At 36.7% G+C, this 20484-nt stretch overlaps 1 protein-coding gene across 15 annotated transcripts in view; it reads left to right on the plus strand.

Annotated features, from left to right (window-relative positions):
* The window catches only part of Mbs (Myosin binding subunit), a 50775-nt gene that overhangs the window by 23392 nt on the left and 6899 nt on the right, over window positions 1–20484 (plus strand). For 7 of the 15 annotated variants that reach the window (XM_053768226.1, XM_053768233.1, XM_053768237.1 and 4 more), the window contains 7 exons: window positions 112–219; window positions 1408–1636; window positions 3701–3826; window positions 6795–6993; window positions 7241–7389; window positions 8909–8968; window positions 19696–19944. In XM_053768226.1, coding sequence (XP_053624201.1) covers window positions 112–219; window positions 1408–1636; window positions 3701–3826; window positions 6795–6993; window positions 7241–7389; window positions 8909–8968; window positions 19696–19944 — 1120 coding nt within the window. The remainder of the gene's footprint in view (window positions 1–111; window positions 220–1407; window positions 1637–3700; window positions 3827–6794; window positions 6994–7240; window positions 7390–8908; window positions 8969–19695; window positions 19945–20484) is intronic. The other 8 variants (XM_053768227.1, XM_053768241.1, XM_053768230.1 and 5 more) reach the window with 4 other exon arrangements.

Consider the following 20484-nt stretch of genomic DNA (forward strand, 5'->3'; position numbering starts at 1 on the left):
CTAACTTTTATAGATCTAATCATTCATAGAAATAGACAGACAGCGGGAAGCGACATTGTTTTGTACTATGTAATGATAATGATGATATTGACACGGTAATTTTACGGCCAGCAGCTCCTCTGAGAGCGTAGAGTCGCAGTCTAACAGTAGTAACTCGACGCCGAGCGCCGCGACGCCCACCAAACTGTCACCGGGGAACATTTTCAAGAATTTCTTCAAGTACAACCACATTTTAAACTCCGCTTGGACATGCGATTTTGTTTTACTTTTTTGTTGCCAGTAAACTGTTGTAGTGCTAACCCTACAATAAGTTTTCAAATTTAGAACTAAAATATTCTAAAGTGTGTTTTAATACGGGAGGAAAAGCGAACGTTGCTTTGTTTATACAGGTGTTACAATATACCTATATTTTAACGAAGTGATAAGACACGGTACTTTGGGTAGAACATTTATGCAAAGTTTCAAGTTCATATTAAAACTTCTAAAAAGTAGCCGTCACTCTCGACCATTATAATGAATTCTAAAACTTAGGAGCACGCATTTTAAAGAGTTAATATTCACTCGAAATTTCGCATATACGATCGAACGGTACCCAAGGTTCAATGTACCGTTGTATATTGAACGCTTTTCAATTTACCGTCGAAGCAAACTTTAGAAATTATCATGGCTTCAATTTAGCACGTCTATGAATGTGTTTATATTCTCCGATTTTATGCTATGTTTTAATTGTGTTTCTTTTAGTTTTCAGAGTATATACTAATTCAATAAGTGTGGTTCCATAAGAATCTATATAACTGCTGGAAAATATACGTTCATTACAATATGTGAAATAAGTTACAAATAATACTTGATTGTATTACTTTTTTATTTTTTTAATCTCATGGCTCCATCGTTCGCCAAAACGACGATATTTTCAGCAATAAACTAATAATATGTATTGTCATTGCGATTTTTATAAAGTTGGAGACATTTTTGCTGGATCATTACTCATTGTTGCGAGTTTTGCAACCCACTTGTATTTTTGTTGACAAATGTATGTTTGGTCATTAATTCCCATAATTATTCTACAAATAATGATGTAGCTAGTTACTTTAAAACTAGTTTTCTATTTGATTTTTCGGTTAAAGTAAAAGTAAGCCTGTCGCTAGTTGTAACATTTTGTGTACAATTTTACTTTTAATAATTAACATTTTTATTTGTTCAAAGTACTTGTTATTGATTTAAATATTTTATTTGCTATGCATGGTTTTGTGTTACGTACCCACAATAATGACAAAATATTGCATGACTTTACAAATTAAATTAGGTTATGTTGTACACATATCTTTAAAACGATTGCTTTTTGTTTATAATAATTTACATATATCTAAAAGCAAAGCAAAGATGAACAATCTTGATACATTTCAGGTCTTTCGTACCCCCGGTCCGTGATGAGGAGAGTGAAACGCAGAGGAAAGCACACGCGAAACGGGTACGGGAGACCAGGCGCTCCACACAAGGAGTCACCCTGGACGAAATTAAATCAGCCGAGCAGTTGGTGAAGAAAAAAGCCGGCAATGGCGTCGCGGAAAGCCCCACACTCCCCAATCAGAAAAAGGAAGATACACTAGTATCTAATAGTCCCGACAATGGAACCGTAAGTGTGCTTTTGAAGGGTTCTTGAATTTGGTAGCTGATACGTGTTAGCCTATGAAAGACAACGTCCTGTAAGATATCGGATCCCAGTATAAAAATATTTATCAAGTTGTGTTTGGATTATATGTTTTATCTGATAATCTGAACAGGTGTCTGCTTTGTTAAATATATATCTAATACCGGCTCCACACTGTCGTCGAACAGTTTGCCGACGCGAATGCGTGAACATTGCGCAGTTAGTATGAGGGTTTTTATTTACCGATGATGTTTTATCTTATACAAAATAATTTAGAACTACGTCTACCTTGTCTATTATAATATATTACTCGCCCTTAATTGATTAATTGAGTATTGATTTTAATGCAAGGACGAGGAAGCCTTCCCTGTATTTCGAGTGGTAGCTACTAAGAATGTTTGATTAATCTTAATATAAATTTTCGCGGGGTTAATATAATATTAACATTGGTGGTGGGCGTCTAATATTCACTATATTGTCACTAAAACTAATATTTATTCGCTAATGGCATTGAAAAAGTATATACAATTTTGTATCTAAATTTGCGCCTGTAAAGAACTCAAGTAATTTTGGGTAATGGCAATTTTTCGTTCAAATGTCAGCCATAGCAAGAAAGCCATCGGTCCAAAAAACTCGTGTCCATGTGCACATAACTTCAGTTGTACATACGTTGAGTTTGAAATTTTGTGTCCATGTCGTTTGACCTATCGACTGTTTGTATTAATTATTAACTGTACCGTATTGTTCACATTGTGTGCGGCTCGTGTTATTAGCTCATATAGCCATTCCCTAGGTAATATTGATGACCAACAACTGCCACGTTTTATAAAGAAATTGTCGGTTTAGGCATGTAACAGCGACTCTTTGTTATTGAAAAAAAAAAATGAGACGAAATAAAGAATAACACTTTAGGCTCAAGAAGATAATCTCTTAGTTCGATTAATCGAAGTGAAATAGCATATCTTGCTTCTCACTCGTATAAATTGCGAGTGAGAAAGAGAGAATACGTTGCGCGTTAATGTTACCTAATGGAAATTTTGAATATTTTGCGTCGTTATCTATGCTTCATATGGAGGATTATATGCGGTATCAATTAAATTGAACGCACCACTAAAGTATGGGTTTTAATTGAGAAATTCAATAAAAATTGATAGCAAACTAAATTGGTTGAGAAATTATCCTCCGGTTTAAATCTACACGAACCTATTTTCATAACTTGTAATTAAGAATATGTTTTCGTATAAAAAATTACCTTATTCGCCTTATCTTATACTAAATTACCCTATTCGCCTTTGGACGAAAAATGTTTTAGGTAGTATGATGAAATTTATCTATTAGTAAAATTTTCGACGTTGTGACGCAAAGTGTCGCTTTCACAAAATGTTTATTCGCCAAAAAGTCATTTTCGCAGAATGTCACACACATTCGGTCTCCATTGATTTAATAGGACTCTGTCTAAAAAGAATCGTGATAAACGATAAAACAAAATGTGCATGCCATTCTGAGATGATGACTTTATCAGAACATTTCGTCTACTTAATGAGGGTTGTCCAGTTCAGTTTTCTGCACTATATTTAGTATAAAACTATACTTTAATTTTAACACTAAACGACAATTGATTAGCGCCTTTGTAAGTAAAATATTCGCCATTAGAGTTGCGACTTGGGGTGTTTGTGGTTTGCGTTGTAAATAAACGATTTACAGGCCAATTTCAAACTGCGCAGGTAAACCTATGGTTACTCTATGGTATCTACAGGTAAGCTATGGTTTACTCTGTGTCTATACACAGACACAAGTCCTGACTCTCGCGTAATTTACGTATTTAAGACAACCCCCATTTATAACGTTTTGCGAAAGTGAGATATAAGGCCCTTACACACCGAACGCGTATGCATCAAGAGCATAGCAAAATTGAATGGAATTTCGATGCAAGTGCACACGCGGGTTTAAACTCATGCGTTACATTTCCATACAATCGTGCAGCAAAAGAGTTGCACAGGAATGCGGTGTGCACGGGCCTTTAGCGTCACAAGGCATCCGACGTTGTAGGCGCGCGGCGGCGACGTGGCGGTGACGCTAGCGTTGGCGTGCGCGACCGCAACCGCAACCGCTACCATCGCGGCCAACAGCGAGCGCCGGCCCTCGTGGCGGCTGCGCCTCGACCCCACTAATAAGGTCCGCCAATCGCGTATTTTCTCACAAACGCACGACATGTAACTGGCGATAACGAAGAAACAAATTGAAAACCGAGATTGATTTTTGATCCGCCGAAAGCGGCATGACGTGTCTATGGTTTGCTTGCGCAGTAGCAAAATTGTAAAATCGTCGATTGCGCAGCCAAATTATAGATATGTCAGGTCTCATCTTTCGTGGTGCGGATTGTCATTGACATGTTGTTGCTGTATTCATATTAAATATGGGTGTAACACAATTAAATATACTTATTGCATCATTTGTTTTGGACGACTGATTCCACTAGTGATTTAACTTTTTTGACCTTAAATTCGCGTACATTTGACGTGACCCATAATCCCTGGTTTCTCGCTCAATCCAATTTGAGTTAGAAGCAACAATGTTCAAAGAAAATATATTGGACTGCCTAATATATAAGAATAATATATGTAATAGTAAATATATATATAGTGCGTCAATGATATCTAGTTGAGGAGGTTCGATAATAATTTGATGGTAGAAATGTCGATACCACACGATGTTTTCACTTCGTTTCTTCACGCGAGTTATATGGACAAACGATTTACGTCACACATCATGTTGTCTCTCTCCCTTTAGCAAATGAAAAATCGTGCTGTTCAAATGGTTCAAATTTCCGGTTCAAATTCGGATAAATGGGAGGGCAACTAAGTGTTCACATGAGGCTGAACTACACACACTGTTTATTTCATTCATAATTTTACATTCACCATGTGACTGTGACTTGTGACACCATGTGACTTTCTTATTATGTAGAGTCATAGAAACGATAAACGTCATATTTCACGACGTTTGACTTTTCTATTCTACTATGAAATAGATGTAAAAAAAGGTTTATTATGGATACATTCATTTATTAGCTGTCCGTATTAAATAAACACAATTGTGCGGTCTCGTGGTGAATGAAAATAAACGCGTGGTGAGCTCCATGTGGTCTCGTAGGTAATGATCCACATGGTACAGAGTGAGACAGCGTGATATGTCACGTGATAATTGTTCGTGCACGTGCGTAAAAGTTGCGGCGCACGCGATATTCAACATATACAATGCATATTTGTATTGAGTTCGCTTTATGTAATGTGGAAACATTACTTACCACATTTGTAATGTTTTTTTTTATCAATATATATTAAATTTTAAATCGCGGTTCGACGCAACGCACATAGCACACCCGGCATGGTTTGACGGCAATATGGCGATGCAAGTTCCTCTCTTTCGGTGTCAGATCACGAGCTTTAGGTGTTTTTATCATCCAAATTATATGCGCTCTTTACCACCCCCGAACTTTGTGTAGTAATCACCATTTTCACTGCATATAGTGTGATTAGATGTTGCACGCACACGTTATTCTTACCTTCGACTTATATTCGTTTGTTCGCAATGGTTCGAGAACGTTCCAGGAAAAAATAAAAAAAAAAACATGGAAAGAACTGTACAAAATGTAAAAAATTATAAATCTTACAGAGTAATTCTGACAGTCCTATTTCTCTAGCCATTGTACAAGCTTTCATATTCGAAAGATTTTATTTCGAGATATTAAGTTAAAAAAAAAATAACTGTGGGCAAAGTGCGGGTTAGCATTTCACATCTCACCATCGAATCGATTCGAAATGAGACACAGCGAACCAATCACATTGCGCCATTGTGACGCAACGACAACCACACTGTAATGTGATTGGTACGCGGCGTCACACTTCGAATCGATTCGATGGTGAGAAGTGAAAATGCGAATCCGCATTTCGCGCTCTGTAATATAAGAGACGTTGAATTTAGCTTACATTTATTTTGTTTAACTGTATGTTGTTGCACTATTTTCTGAGCATTAATGTATCCTTCTCAGTAACGTCGTTTTTTTATATATGGTGAATTATCTAAAGCTGTGTTGCCAATTTTGCTAATTTTTTACAATAGAACACTGAAACAGACGGAATGCGGTTAAGACAAATCGTCAATCTGTTAAAATTGTAACTGGGCTTTAACTTTAATAAAATGTCTTACTGTTGCCTAATTTCCGTTCTGAAAATAAGCATTAAAACAGCTTATGTCCAAATTTCATCAAAATCGGAAAGGCCGTGAAATAATTTCACATTTATAATATTAGCGACCAGCTTTTGTTATTCAGCTCATGCCTTCTTTGTTTGTTGTAGTTTGTTTTATTCGTAGTTTATGTTTTAACGTACTAACCTTGTGTGTAAATGATCTTCTTTTACGTGCATAGTAAGAACATAAAGTAAAAAGGATGATTTAACATTCAATCACAGAAAATATATCAATATTAATAATAAGTACGTACATAGTAGTTAGTAGCAGTCCAAGAGTAGACCGGAGTCCATGATTTATTTTCTTATTTTCAGGACCTTCACCATTAAGAAGGTCCTGAAAATACCTTTAAAATATGTAGGATAATATCGTGGACTACGGTTTGAAGTGTATTATTTTCTGCGAAAGAATAAAATAGTTAGTAATTGGTTCTCAAGCTTTCATCTCAAGATTTATTATCATATAACTTTGATACAATTTGATCACTTTTTATGATCCCGTCCTTCGTGCTCCTGAAGGATGCTCGTAACATTTCTAGTTTAGTCAAAATCAATTTTCTTTTTTCTCGGACACATACGAAGGTCTCAAATTATAATACTGTTCCAATGTGACCTAGAACTTTATGCTATAATCGCCAGGAGACTGGTCTCAAAAAAAAACTCTTCAATAAATGATATGATTCATGCACCTTTAAACTATAGTCCTCAACCGATATTTCCCGAATCTTACAATGTTCAAGGTAACAGTGAATAGGCACTTTTGAACTTGTGTGTAGCACCGTTGCTTTTCATCAGGCTAGATTGAAGTAAAACGCACTCAATGTGGTAATAAAACAGCCTGTAAACGCCAGATCTTAAAATGAATGTTTCAATAAATGACATAATCTGTGCAGTTTGAATTGGAGGATGCGGGTCGGTCGTCGCCCCGCCCTGGATCCGCCACAACATCGCCGGCGTCGACAACGGTCACGACGGTGTCGTCGACGATCACGACGGCAGCCGAGGCGACGGTCACGTTGCCACTTCGGCGCCCCCCTGCTGCCTCCACGGTCAATACCACCTCCACACCAGCCAAGGAAGAGAAGGAGAAAGGTAGAGTAACATATAGACATTTTATGTCTGATTTATAAATATTATTGCTGGAAATAAATTATTTATTTAGTAACAGTGTAAATATAAATCTTCTTAATAGCCAACTATATATTATAATTATGTACCTGTTTAGTTAATATAATAGGCCGGGAATTTGTACGGAAATCTTCTCTCTTAATCTCACTTAGGTACGCCCGTCGTCTTTGATTTGCTTTATTTTTGGTTTTCATATTTATCCCGTTTTTAGGTGAGGAGGAAAAAGAGCGAGAAAGCAGTATTGAGAGTAAGAGCTCGAGTAATCCGTCGCCGGCGAGCACACAGGCCGCGCTCAACGTCATCCAGCGCCGGCGGCGGCCGAAGCGGCGCTCCACCGGCGTCGGCCATGTGGACATGGACGTAAGTACTACGATGTCTTAACTTTCTCTCGCCATCGCTCCTTGTTTTTAGAATGTATGGCGCACTTTGACATTCAATTTCCCCACCGTTAATTTCATCTGATCAGTCCAGCGCATAAGTTAACACTTTGAACCAAAAAACGTGGTGGCTCTGTACGCTAGAACGCACCGGCCTGAAAAAAATAATTTGGTCGTGTCGCCGTCATGTTTGAATCGAACTATATAACCATGCTTTTGCCACGTAGTGTACAAGTCTTGAAAATCTAATTGTTTATTTTTTACGTAGCCCCGGAATTCGGGTGCCACATCAGCCTTGGGAGACAGAGCGAGAATATACATTTTGCAAAAAATGTCGCATGAATTGAGTTATTGTTTAATGTATATGTGTAACCTCAATTATGTCCAAATATTAACTATATATACGTCAATATCGTGTACAATGCTTTCAAGAAGAACAGCCTCCACGTACTTTGAGTTTATAGAATGAGGTGATGGCCATGATTTTTCCTAAAGGTTACAATATGAAGTTCTTCAAAAAGGGCGCGATATGATTCATTTAGGGCCAACGCGCGTGTGTCACCCCTATTGCAGCAGCGTCAATAAATGCATTCTGCTCCCATTAGATGGTCCGCATGGTTTGCTCCCTTAGTAATAGTAAGAATATATATTGGGTAACAAAAATTAGAGAAATTTCTTGAAACGACATTGTGAACATGATTCTATTATTAACCACGTTCCAGTTTCGTGCTCCGCTCTACTATGGCACATGAAGTCGATTGATATTTGTAGTTTACGAGAATGGTGCGCGGCCGCCTGCCCTGGCTAGTTACATTGCGTGCACAGAAATAACTTGTGTACCTATGGAATCGTTACTATCGATATTTTCCTTGTAGATGGTAAAATGTTGAATATTATCACTGTGTACTAAATCAAAAAATGGCCCACTGCTCATCTCTGTCAATGAGTTAACGAATTTTAAGCTTTTACTTGTTTTATCATTTTTGTGTTTCGAACCTTCTACCAATTTCTTGTTGCTAAGAAGCGGTGAGACAGACACAACAACAGAGAGTTTAAGCTCTGTCTCTAAAGGAATTACCTTAATTTCAATCAAGCCAGTTAAAAGTATTAAACATGCAAATATTTATAGCACATGGATTTTTGTTTTGGGCAACATAATATAACAAAACGACATACACACAGTAGCTATTTTTGTTAAGTAATCTTCTCCTAATTGAAATGAATGCTTTCAGATTATCTTTCCATGTTTATAAACTATTGTTGATCTTTTAGGTCTTCAATTAGATTTGAACACTCGCTTAATTGTAGTAGAAGTAAGTATTAGTGGTTGAATCTAGACACTATTGTGTCTAGATTCTATGGGAAAGTTTTATTTAATCCGTCACGTCCACATCAAGTGCCTTTGCATCATCGTTCTTATCCGTTTATCTTGTTTTAGTTTGTAAACACACTGTTGCTAAATGTTTACTATGGTAAATTTTAATGAGTGTCTTCCATTTTAGGACATCGTGAACGACCGCGGCGGGGGCGGCGAGGGCGATGGTGACTCAGAATCTCTCCAGGTGAGTGACATGATAATATATCAATTGCAATACTCAATGGACCATTTGGCGGCGACCACGGTCATGGGCGTATCCAGAGATATTTACAGGGGGAGCCTAAGGCGGAAGTTTGCCATGATTATATATTTTTTTAGGTTTAAGGCTATAACATTCATGACCACATGCAAACACGTGCCGGTTACATTCTTTTTAGCCTTTCCTTTTTATTTTATTCAATTCTGCAACTAAACCTTCCTTAGAAATCACAGTATCTATTGGTGAAAACCGCCGGATGGGTGGAATCGCAATAAACACGGCTGCAGAATATAGAATTTTGAGTAAAACGTCAAATCAAAATCTATTTTATTTAATAAGACTAGTAACTATATAACATTATTATAGTAGCATTAAGACTACATCTCAATGTGCTTTAATACTAAAATCTCGATGTTTTAACCACAAGACTACTATAATCAAAGTATAATTACTTAAGTTCTATATGACTAATATTAAATGAATATAAAAAATAAGTCCGTCAAGATTTTACAAATTCGCCTTGCAGGAACATACTATATATTAAATGATAGATTAGTAATCAAATCAATTTCTTACGACAATCATGAACTTCGCAAACGCATGTCCTTCTTTAACAAACCTTAAACCTAAACGCAAGGTCGATGTATTTATACAACTCCATTACTCCATATATCATTCCAACGCTCATAATACGAAATAATCTCCTAAATAACAGATTTATTTGGCATTGGGTGTCGTCTCGGCGCGTGTGTGTGGGTGATGATGTGTCACGTGGTAAATATATAGACACCCTTGTTTGTGCGCTATATAAGACATACACGGCTTTAAATCGAATAGTGGAGAAAGTTAATATTTGAAGTAGATTGTTAATGTTTCAATTTATAACGATCTCTTCGTCGAAGAAAGTCGAATCGCTATCGGAAATGCCTGGAACCATAACTCTCACCCATTTTGTACATTCATACGATGATTTAATATACGATTGTATTAAGCCGGGTCCGCTGCGCCATGTTTCGAACAGAACATTTGTTCAAAAACATAAATTACAACGATAAAATTATATTTTTGAACACTTTTCTGTTCAAAACATGGCTCAGCGGACCCGCCTTTACTTGTACTTTTAAGTATATTCTGTATATTTGGAAGTGTTAAGTGTAGTGAGTTTCGATAATATTTAATTGTCAGGTATTTCAGTCTTATTGAATAACTTAGCATGTTACCATGACCCAGCCAATTAGTGGCGTTTCTGAAGCATTAAAAACGTCTATTGCTCGGATGCCTCTACGGTTTAATGATATCAAAATAATTTCACGGTGGCACGTTGTAAACAATATATATAATAAACCTTTACAGGTGTGTCTCGTTTATAACTTACCACGACACTGTTCGAAAACATACTTATTTATAACATAACAAATTAAGCCACAGATACACTAGGGAACATATAGTTCTTTCCTTTTCATTACAATTATCACGAGTGAGATCGATTATGTGCTATTTCACTCGAGTCAGTGGCAATGCGTGAGTTAGGGTTATATATTGCGGATGTATTCGTAGCTTTACACGTTACAATTTTGATAAACATTCAGAGAGTTTCTACCCAAAAATTAGATCGCCTTGCGTTGTGTCCTAACGTGCTAAAACAAAATAAACAATATTTTGCTTTTCAAAAAACTTTTACTGACTTCCAAAACACTAAAAATCATTAAATAACGAAGAAATCCATGTGCTTCTGTAGGTTAGGTAGTATATATTGTTTAAATGGAAGTCGGTACCAAGTACATGTTGAAGGGGTCATTTGTCCAAAACTCCCTGAAACTTTATTTCAATCGGAAAGCTGTTTATCACGCCTTACCTTTCAGACACTTTGACTCTGACAATTAGATTTTGCCGTATAAATTAAACAAATGTGGATTACCTCTATAAATAATGCTGGTCGTTCACACCAGCTCGTTACCCCTTTGTTTCTCGTGAGTTATAAGTCGAAATAAGTCTGTTCACTGTGCGGCATCCGTTTCGCCGCATGCATTATCTGATATTTTTTAAAATAGCCTGTTTAAGTGTCCCACTGCTGGGCAAAGGCCTTCCCTTTCTGAGAAATTATTAAAAATAAATTTGTCATAAGCTTTCTTCAGAGAGATCTTGATGATGTTGTCTTCGATGCTTAACTAAACTCATGTCCATTCAGTTGAGATCTTTCCTTGGGATCCTGTGAGCAGCGACAGGTTATGATAATCATAATAACGCATTGTCATGAAAACTTACGCGACCTGGAAAATTTCAACTCTGTAGGACAAGAGGAAGTAGATAAAATTTTACTTGCACTATTGAAAATAGGTGAAACGAAGTAAAAGCTTGTAAAAACTTCGTTTCACGTTCGTTTAACGTTTGCTTTTTGATTGCAGATATAAAATGAGTCAAAATATTAATTATTGTTAGCTATCAGTATTGTTAGTTTTCAAGTGAAATGAAACAAACTGAAAACAGTTTTATAATAGTTCCGTTAGTTTATAATTAGCTTGATTACGACAGAAACGAATTATACAGTAGCTGTGAAGAAACTATAATCTATCATTGTCACATAATAGAACACTCTTTTTGCGTAGGTATCGAATAAACTGTGCGACTCAGGAAGTAGTACGTTAGTGCTATGAAGTCTAAAGTGTTTTTATAAAAGTTTTACACTTTTAACGCGATATCGCCTTGGAAACATTTTTTATTTTAAATGAAAAACGTGTAACGAATAATAAAGTTAAAAAAAAATATAACATAGCTTTTAGTAAATCGATTTTTATATAAATATTTATAATATATTTAAAATATATTATTTATAACATAACTTAATTTAGCCGCGGCTTTGCCCGATTTTATTTATGCGAGATAGTATCAGAGAGTTAATGTGATAAATTGGTCGGATGCGTTATGTAGATGACATCATAAACTCGGAACTGTTGTCAAAATTTTTGAGTTTATCGGCGGGAGCATGGCGTCATTGAATAAAAAATAATATATTTCTCTCCTGAACTCACATTATTAATGGCTTTGTATTTTTGGACAATGAACTAATGTGACGTCTTCTATTTTGACATGAGGTTTGCCAAAATATTGAACATTGGGATACTAAATTAAAATAATTGGCGAATTTGTCTTTATTAGTAAATTAACTCTTATTAGTTTAGTTTTTTTGTAAATAAAACGCCATTTTTTATTATTATTTATTTTCCTTTGCTTGTGATTGGCCGAAAGGCCGGACATATCTAATCATGATATTGAATATGTTGTCAAACGAACTTTTATTGTCATTATCCGAGGCGGAAACCAAGGAGATAAATTGTGTGAATTTATTGATATCAATAGTGGTGATCGTAAATTTGTATATTAGTATGAATTTACGAGTATGTAAGATCCACTTTCGTAGTATCCTACAATTAGATTTCTATTTTATTAGTACAGTATAAATTTAAACCGCAAGGTCTCTTGTGTCGTCTCATTTAGCTTGCAAAATGTGTATAGGCGAATCGTAAAATGTTGGGATATATTACTTTGTATACCTACAAAGTAAAGTACCTACTTAGTACCAACAAATATAGTATTTTAATCGGCGGAATATAATTATTTTCACTTAGTTTTGTATAATACAAAATAGCACATTTCTTTTATAAGTTTTTAATTTTTGGCACATTTCATTTAACACAGCTTAGTATTCAGTTCACCGCGAATCGTCGGTCAAGTAACTTGTTTTCCGAAAGCCAAATTGTTTCTCATAAACCTGATTGATGTTTGAATTGAAAGAATGATTTGGTCAATGTGGTCTCATGGTAAATATAGTTAAAAATATTTCGACCACCCGCGAATTCACTGATGTCGGCTACATCATAACTAATATTCACCTGCATAGGACTTATGACCGAGAGAAAGCAATAATTGTCATATGCGCATGATTCAATGCTTGACACGAGTTATTTGTGTACCGCAATGAGCTTGACATCACAAGGTCGGCAAAGGGATGCCGTCTTGGCACTAGTTTCCTCAAGGAAAAGTACTGTTCATTTTCCAGGATTCATTCGAAATTCTGCGTAAATTTATCTTCAATTTACCGTATGTTTCTCTGGTACATATTTCCAATTTCAAGTTCGCCTAATCTCCATCTATCATTGGATTTATAATAACATATATGAAATATAATACTCGTCCCAACATAAGCACACGTAATATGATCTTCTTTTCCATAGTAGTATTTCCCATGGCTTATGATCGTCGTCAATGTGTCGTGGGAATTAAATACACATACTTAACGACTTTCTTGGCACTATTAATGGACTGGTGTGCCATTGCCTCCTCCATTTTAGGTTTCCTCACGATGTTTTTCTTTCAACGGAAGCAAACGATGGTCGATGACAACTCCTGTACACGAGTCAGATTGGTATACAAACTCACGTAGCACGAGCGTTGGATTGGAACTTGGTATTACAGGCCTTAACCACACACCACCACCGCTTCATAATATGCTCCAAGCGTGTAAATGCTGGACTTGTAAATGGTACTTACGTAGCGGGATTTTGTAGGTGATAATGAAGCCGATGGTGTCAATGCACGGGTGTCATAATACGACATTTTTCACAATGTAACGACTTAATTTTTTCGACCTGATAACACACTTGGCGCATACAATTAAACTACAGCCTAAATTGCGAAATATAAAAATATCTATAAGTTTTATTCTATCTATCAGTATTGTGAAAGTGATATAGTTTTGGCTTTACTTAACGACTTGGCAACCCCTTTACGTCTCTGTTTCATATTTTCTGGGTAAAATAGCTTTGTTGCCAAATCAGATGAACTGTGTGTTTATATTTAAAAAATCTTCTCAGGGAAATCATTATTCATGCAGAGATGAGTTTACGCGTGTAAAATTTTTTTCCGGCGTAAACCCTTCTCTGGGCATACGTAGTTATTTATTCCATCAAAAATATTTACGTATTTACATTTTATTATAAAAGTAACAAAGTAACTACATTTTGATAAGATCAAATGTTTAAAAAAAATCGATATTAATTAATATATCGCTCAAGCTTTATTCATGACTAGCGGCCCGTCCCGGCGTCGCTCGGATAAAAATATAATAATTTATACCCCTAAAACTTCCCCGGAATCACTTTATCTATTGGTGAAAACCGCATGAAAATCCGTGCACTAGATTCTGAGATTATCGCGAACAGACAGACGCGGTAGAAAATTTTATTTTATAATATGTAGGATTAAGGATATCTACAATCTACATTTGTAAAAAAAATATTTACCTAGCTGATTGGTTGATATCGTTACTTACTATATTATATACTATACTATATTATAGGGTAGGGTTATTATATATTATTCTGCGTTACCAAGTGCTAGCGGTCTTATCTAGCGTCGAATGAAATGCTGGCTGGGCAAAATCATGCTATATAAATAATGAATTGACGTAGGTATTTCGAATATGTCAAACTGCGATAGACGAGACAGAAATTGAGTGAATTACATTGAATCAGATTTCGTAAATGAATAATATCACCTACATCTTCGTCAATACCTCTCTTGTAACAATAAATATCGGTCGCACTGACGATATTGGCTTCAGTCCAGCGTTTCTCTGTCAGTCATATAAATCGAGAGGAACTGTTTCGTATCATATTTTTTGTGGTCGTCAATTCGAAACTTTATTGTCTTAATTTATTTCGGTTTGTTTGCAATATTTATAGGGTAATTAAAGTATCAGTTATTAAATAGTATATTGTAGTCAATGCATATATATTACATATACAAGCCAGCTTCGAATAGGTAAATTATCTTTGTTCCACATACGTTCTCCAGGGACTTCTAATAATGCAAATAAAATTCGAATCTTTTAGAAATATACACTATAACAGATTTTAATGCGAATTTCCCTAATGGGCTGAGTGATTGTGAAGATTGTGCATATAAAATGAAAAAAAAAGAAAGTTAAAATTAAGTCTTATAAAATATTGATTGTCGTTTGTAGTTACAATATTAATACGTGTTATGACTTCGGCATAACGTAGTATAGTTATGATCGTGTCCCAAATTCTTCCAATCTAATTTCACTGAAAGATCCAGTAGATTATGACTGAATGAGGTGTAAACCATTCAAAAGACCCCCCTAGCTTTCGCATTGATTACATGAGTATTTATTAATATAAATCAGTGAATCGGTGGTAGTCCAGTAAAGATTCGTCTCTATTGAAAGGGTCCAGCTTCAAATCTTACCCGTTCCATTTAGTTTGTATAGTATACAACAATTCATGTATAGTAGTTTTTATAGATCACAACTTGCTTCAGGACTAGTGTTTGTTTGATATAATACAAGAGCACAAGAAACATAACTAGAAACTCTTGACTTATCCCATGAAGGGAACTGCATCTGCAGGAAAATACATAGTTACAAGCACAAAGGGCAAAAGAAGCGCGAGTGTATATACACCCATACACCTATACGGGTATTTGCTATACAAACATTCATGTCAGATGCCTGTAGGCGACTTCAACAAAATCTGACACTTAATAAAGAAGAAATTATTAGTGTGATTAACCTCTGAGCATTAACCTCATAAACTTTTACATTTATAAATTGTAGTAATATTAGTAGGATATCTCTTGCCAAGTAGCTTTATGGCCCATGCCAATGATCTAATTTGACACTATTAAAACAGACGTTTAACGGACGTAATTGCTGAAAAGCAATGTGGTACTTTGACATGTCCTGTTTTGTGTCTACACATTGCTTATTTGATCCTTAAATTGAATAAGCTACGTTTTATTGGTTAACTTGTTGTATCCTGCAGCAGTGCGTTGGTGAAAATATATGTATATTCTACCTATAGGGTTCGATAGAACACACTAACACAGCTTTACGACGGAAGAGTCCGCTATGAAATTTGATGTGTGTATTAAACCTTATTATTTTTAGCGTAGTCCGTCGATGACGACTCGCGAGCTGCACACATGGCTGTGACGTCATCACCCGACGTAGCCCCCACGGAAATGTAATACACTAGCTGCGCGCCGAGGTTTCACTCCCGTAGGGATTTTGGAATACTACTTTACCATCGTCACTCACAAACTTTTGCATTTATATTAGTTAGAAGAGATGACGCGTTAGTGCGAGTTTATGTGAATAGTCATATATTAGTTTGTTTTTTATGGGATCGAAACACGTCGCCTGGCGGCAAACAATCTAGTGTTTCTTCTATCCCAAAACAATCTTATCATAACTCACACTAAGTCCTTCCCGGTTACACGCCTCACAGCGTCAACAATGCCTAGGTCAATTGGTACAGAAAAAAAATCTGATTTACCTACATAGATCACCTGCTATGTGGCAGTTCCATGATTATTAGGGCACAGAAGTCGTTAGATCAAATCCAACATGGAAAACGATGGTTGTTTTGTCACTAACGCAAAACTTGCCTTAACACGGAACCTTTCTCGGCCCGTCTGATAATATACGGGACTCGCTCTATCGTTTCCCGGATGCTCCACGCTCGTACAGAAATAAAATATTTTGTAATCCACTTTCTTTACGAAACCAACGGTTACCAATCGTTAGCGCGGTTCAGAATTCCAGCAGTCCATTAGTGTTGTCCAAACACCAGTATCTGGGTCAGAGTTTTAAGAACTGATGCCGCGTAAACTTGAAAATAGAATGTATTTATAGCCGGAAGACAAAAAGCGCGCTTCAGTTATACTGCATGCATAGTTTATTCGCTAAATTCATTCCCATGTTCCAAGAACAATTATGCCGTTAATCAGAGCTGTGAGGTTGCTGCAGCGTTGGGTCGTTTCATGTTTTATTTATGTTTATTATAACGCGAAGTAGTAAGTACCGAGCCTATATTTAGCGTGCGTACCTGTACGAGTTGGGCGTGCTTACGAATCAACGCTGGCCTTCGGTCCACTTGCCAATTTTAAAGAAAACTGTTAACTGATCGATGAGGTATCGCCAGTAATAATATCTCGTACGTAAACTGTGTTCGACAGTCCTCCAGCCAGCTAACGGCGTGCGGCATGTTACAGACTGTGGAAGTATTTACAGGTAATGCTCACGTGCTCTTGTGGATATCGCGATCTCGGCCGACGCCTCAAGTGCGTCGATTGCGTCTCGCTCGCGCCGCAGCGTGGGAGTCGACAATATTTTCACTCGAATTAAAACTTGTGAAACCGTCAGTATGTTTTCATGTGGCGTAGCGATCACTCGGCACGTCCGTCTCAAACTTATCTGTGATAAAAATCGAAATGAGTCGAAAACAAGATCGGTACAATTCGCGTCCGCGGAGCATCACGACGCACTACGGCTCGTCGCCCAGCATGCTCGGTTCGATGTTTAGCAGTCAGTACAGCAGTCCGTACTCGAACAACTACTCCAACTATAGTCACAGTCCTAGTACGTACAGGAACTACAATCCGTACAGCGCAGGTTTCGGGCGTGCGTCGTCCAATTTAGGGATTTATGGGGGTACGAGTTCTGGTTATGGGGGGGTGTACTTGAGTGGTGCGACACTGGGGTCGTTGAACTTGATGACGCCAGTGCTGAAAAAATTGGACAAGAAGTTGTTGGCGAGTCAGAAGAACTTCAAGCCGAAGCCGGTACCGCCGGCCAAGGCCCCGGAGCCGCCCGAGGGACCGCCGCCCGTGCGCCCGGAGAGGAAGAACAGGGCGAAAAAACTGGATAAGGAGAAGTCTCGATCCCTTAACGCCTTAGATACGTTGGGAGGGCTCAACTCGCGGACCCTCAGTCTCAGCTCGTTAGCGTCAGATGGATATTGTGTATGTTTCCAATATAGATTTATGATATTTTTTTCTATGAAATTTTTAGCTTTATACTTACATACTTACATAATATATACGCGAATGAAAACTATACTCACAGTTTCTGTATTAATAAAAACGCGGGAGCGGCTTTCACATTGTCTATTGTATGTGTGTACATTAATGAGATTTTGCGGTTTTATCCATCATAATTAAACTAGACACTCATGTATATTATTCTAAATATATATGCGATCAAAATTACACTTTTGACGACTAGTATGGAAATAATTATTTATTGGTACGACGTTAATTATTATCGGTTTACATAACTTTCAAATAAGTTAAGTTTACAGACGATACGATAGTGAAGACACGTATTGTCGCGAGATATAAGCCAAAGAAAAGAAGAATTAAAGGTACTACCCATTTTACCATCTAACTTTATTTTATCATCCACCATACTAATATTATAAATTGAAAAGATTTGTAGTTTTGATTGTATAATGAATAAACTCAAAAACGGCTTTGATAAAATTAGATACTGGAATAGACAAAACCTTCAGAAGTGATGAAGGTTTTTTGTTATGGTTTTACCCGAGCGATAAACCTTCAGGAGTGATGAAGGTTTTTTGTTATGGTTTTACCCGAGCGATGCCGGGGCAGGCCGCTAGTATACTAATAAAGAATAAATGTATATCTAATAAAAATCGAAATAAGCTGTCCTGGAAGTACTCGTTGTACGTAGTTCATTCAATGTGTCTTCTTCATATTTAAGAGTAATGTAATGACACCTACAAAGTTGTCATTATGTGGGTGTAACACATGCAACGAATTTAGTTTCTTATTTACAAAAATATGGCTAGCTCTGTCTATGAGAATTAGTTTAGTAAATTTGTGTTGGTCGTACCCTCACTCGCGGTGCCTATGTTTGACATTGGGTCATTAACTATATCTATTCCAGACTTTAATAAAACCGGCCCATCGGTTTAGCCGTGAAAGCGTGACAATAGTGATAGTATAGATAGACAATATTAATATGGATATTCTCGATAACAACGCCGATCAAATAAATAAAAAAATGTTATCGACGATATCTCTGTATCGATGAGTTTAAAGATATATGTAGCTGAGGGCCGGTGAGACCGAAATCATTAAGTCTAGGTTAAACTAATGCAAATTCAAAGATAAATAAATCAATTTAAAGAAGTAAGGCTTGTTGACATTAACGAATACTTCTTAAATAATTAATCCAGACTACATAAAGAGAAAGCTTATTTATTAGTTTATTCCCGATTATTATTCCCGAGTGATATAGTGTTTTCTATTCCGATATTCCCACGGGAGCGAAGCCACGGCGTCCCGTGGCTCCCTCAAACACTATAATTTTAGAATTGATTAACTGAGTCCAGCTATTGAATTCTAAAATGCCCTGTGTTTAGCTGTTTGTAGGTATTCCTTATTAAATTCGCGATGGCTGACCCATGCGTCAACTCGTGAACGGGTGCTGCCGGGGGGAACCGATCAGCTCGATCTTTTAGTAATAGTATTTCGTTTGGTCAATCTGATTTTTTTCTATTTTATTTTTTTCATCAACATTCGATCGCAATCTATATAAATGTTTCCGTTTGCATAGTGAACATGTATTTTATTTGTATTTTCATTGTTATATTACTGAAAAAAATAATTATATATAAAATATTGCGAGCAAATATTTCTTAGCACTGGTCGTTCCGAATGCTAGTAGTTTGTAGCTTTGGTACTTCAATATGAACACACCGCATTGTGATTGTCAGCTGCGTTTCATTGCGAAATGACTCTACAGTTAAATCTGAATGGCAAATTACAATAAGCCCTCTAGAATGCGAACCGGGCATAATAATAAACGTGTAACATTTTTATTCCAGTCTGGCAACGAACGCACAGAAGAAGGCGAAGAACGGGACTACAAGGCACTTTACGAGGCGTCGTCGAACGAGGTGCGGCGCCTGCGCACCTCGCAGGCTGATGGCGACAAGGCGGATGACGGCGACAAGGACTACAAGGCGTTGTACGAGGCGTCCATGGTCGAGATCCGCCGCTTGAGGGAGCTACTGGCGACCTCCGAGCAACAGTTGCGCGATGCGCGTGCGACCATAACAAGGCTCACGCAAGTGGTCAGTCTCATTTGATTATATTCGACTAACTACCCATCACGGCTTCGCGAGGGTAAACCCGTGGGATATGATATACCTAAACCTTCCTGGGGAATTCTATTGGTGAAAACTGTACAAAAATCCATCACTGACAGATGCGATATGGGGACTTGATTTTATAATGTATAAGAATAAGGATTTTCAATGAAAGCGCATATTTCACCATAGCTAAAGTATGTTTTATCGCGTTCGTGCTTGGCATTGACAGAACGAGACAAAACATACTTTAGCTTAAAGTATGCTTTATCTTTTTTATGAATAACAAAAACAATTTTATGTATATACTTTTTTAAAGTAGAACTAAGAGGCATCGTGTGACATCCATAGAAAGTTCTTATTTAAGAGCGGGAATATTTTATATTTAATTATATCTGTTTTCCAGATAAAATTTATCTAATATAATTATACTAGATAAAATTTAATATATATATCTATTTTCCAGATAAAATTATTTTCTTGCATAGCGAATTAATTGAATTGTAAATGAAATTGTTGACGGCA

Source organism: Plodia interpunctella, chromosome Z, assembly GCF_027563975.2.
Source record: "Plodia interpunctella isolate USDA-ARS_2022_Savannah chromosome Z, ilPloInte3.2, whole genome shotgun sequence".
Classification (NCBI taxonomy): Eukaryota; Metazoa; Arthropoda; class Insecta; order Lepidoptera; family Pyralidae; genus Plodia; species Plodia interpunctella.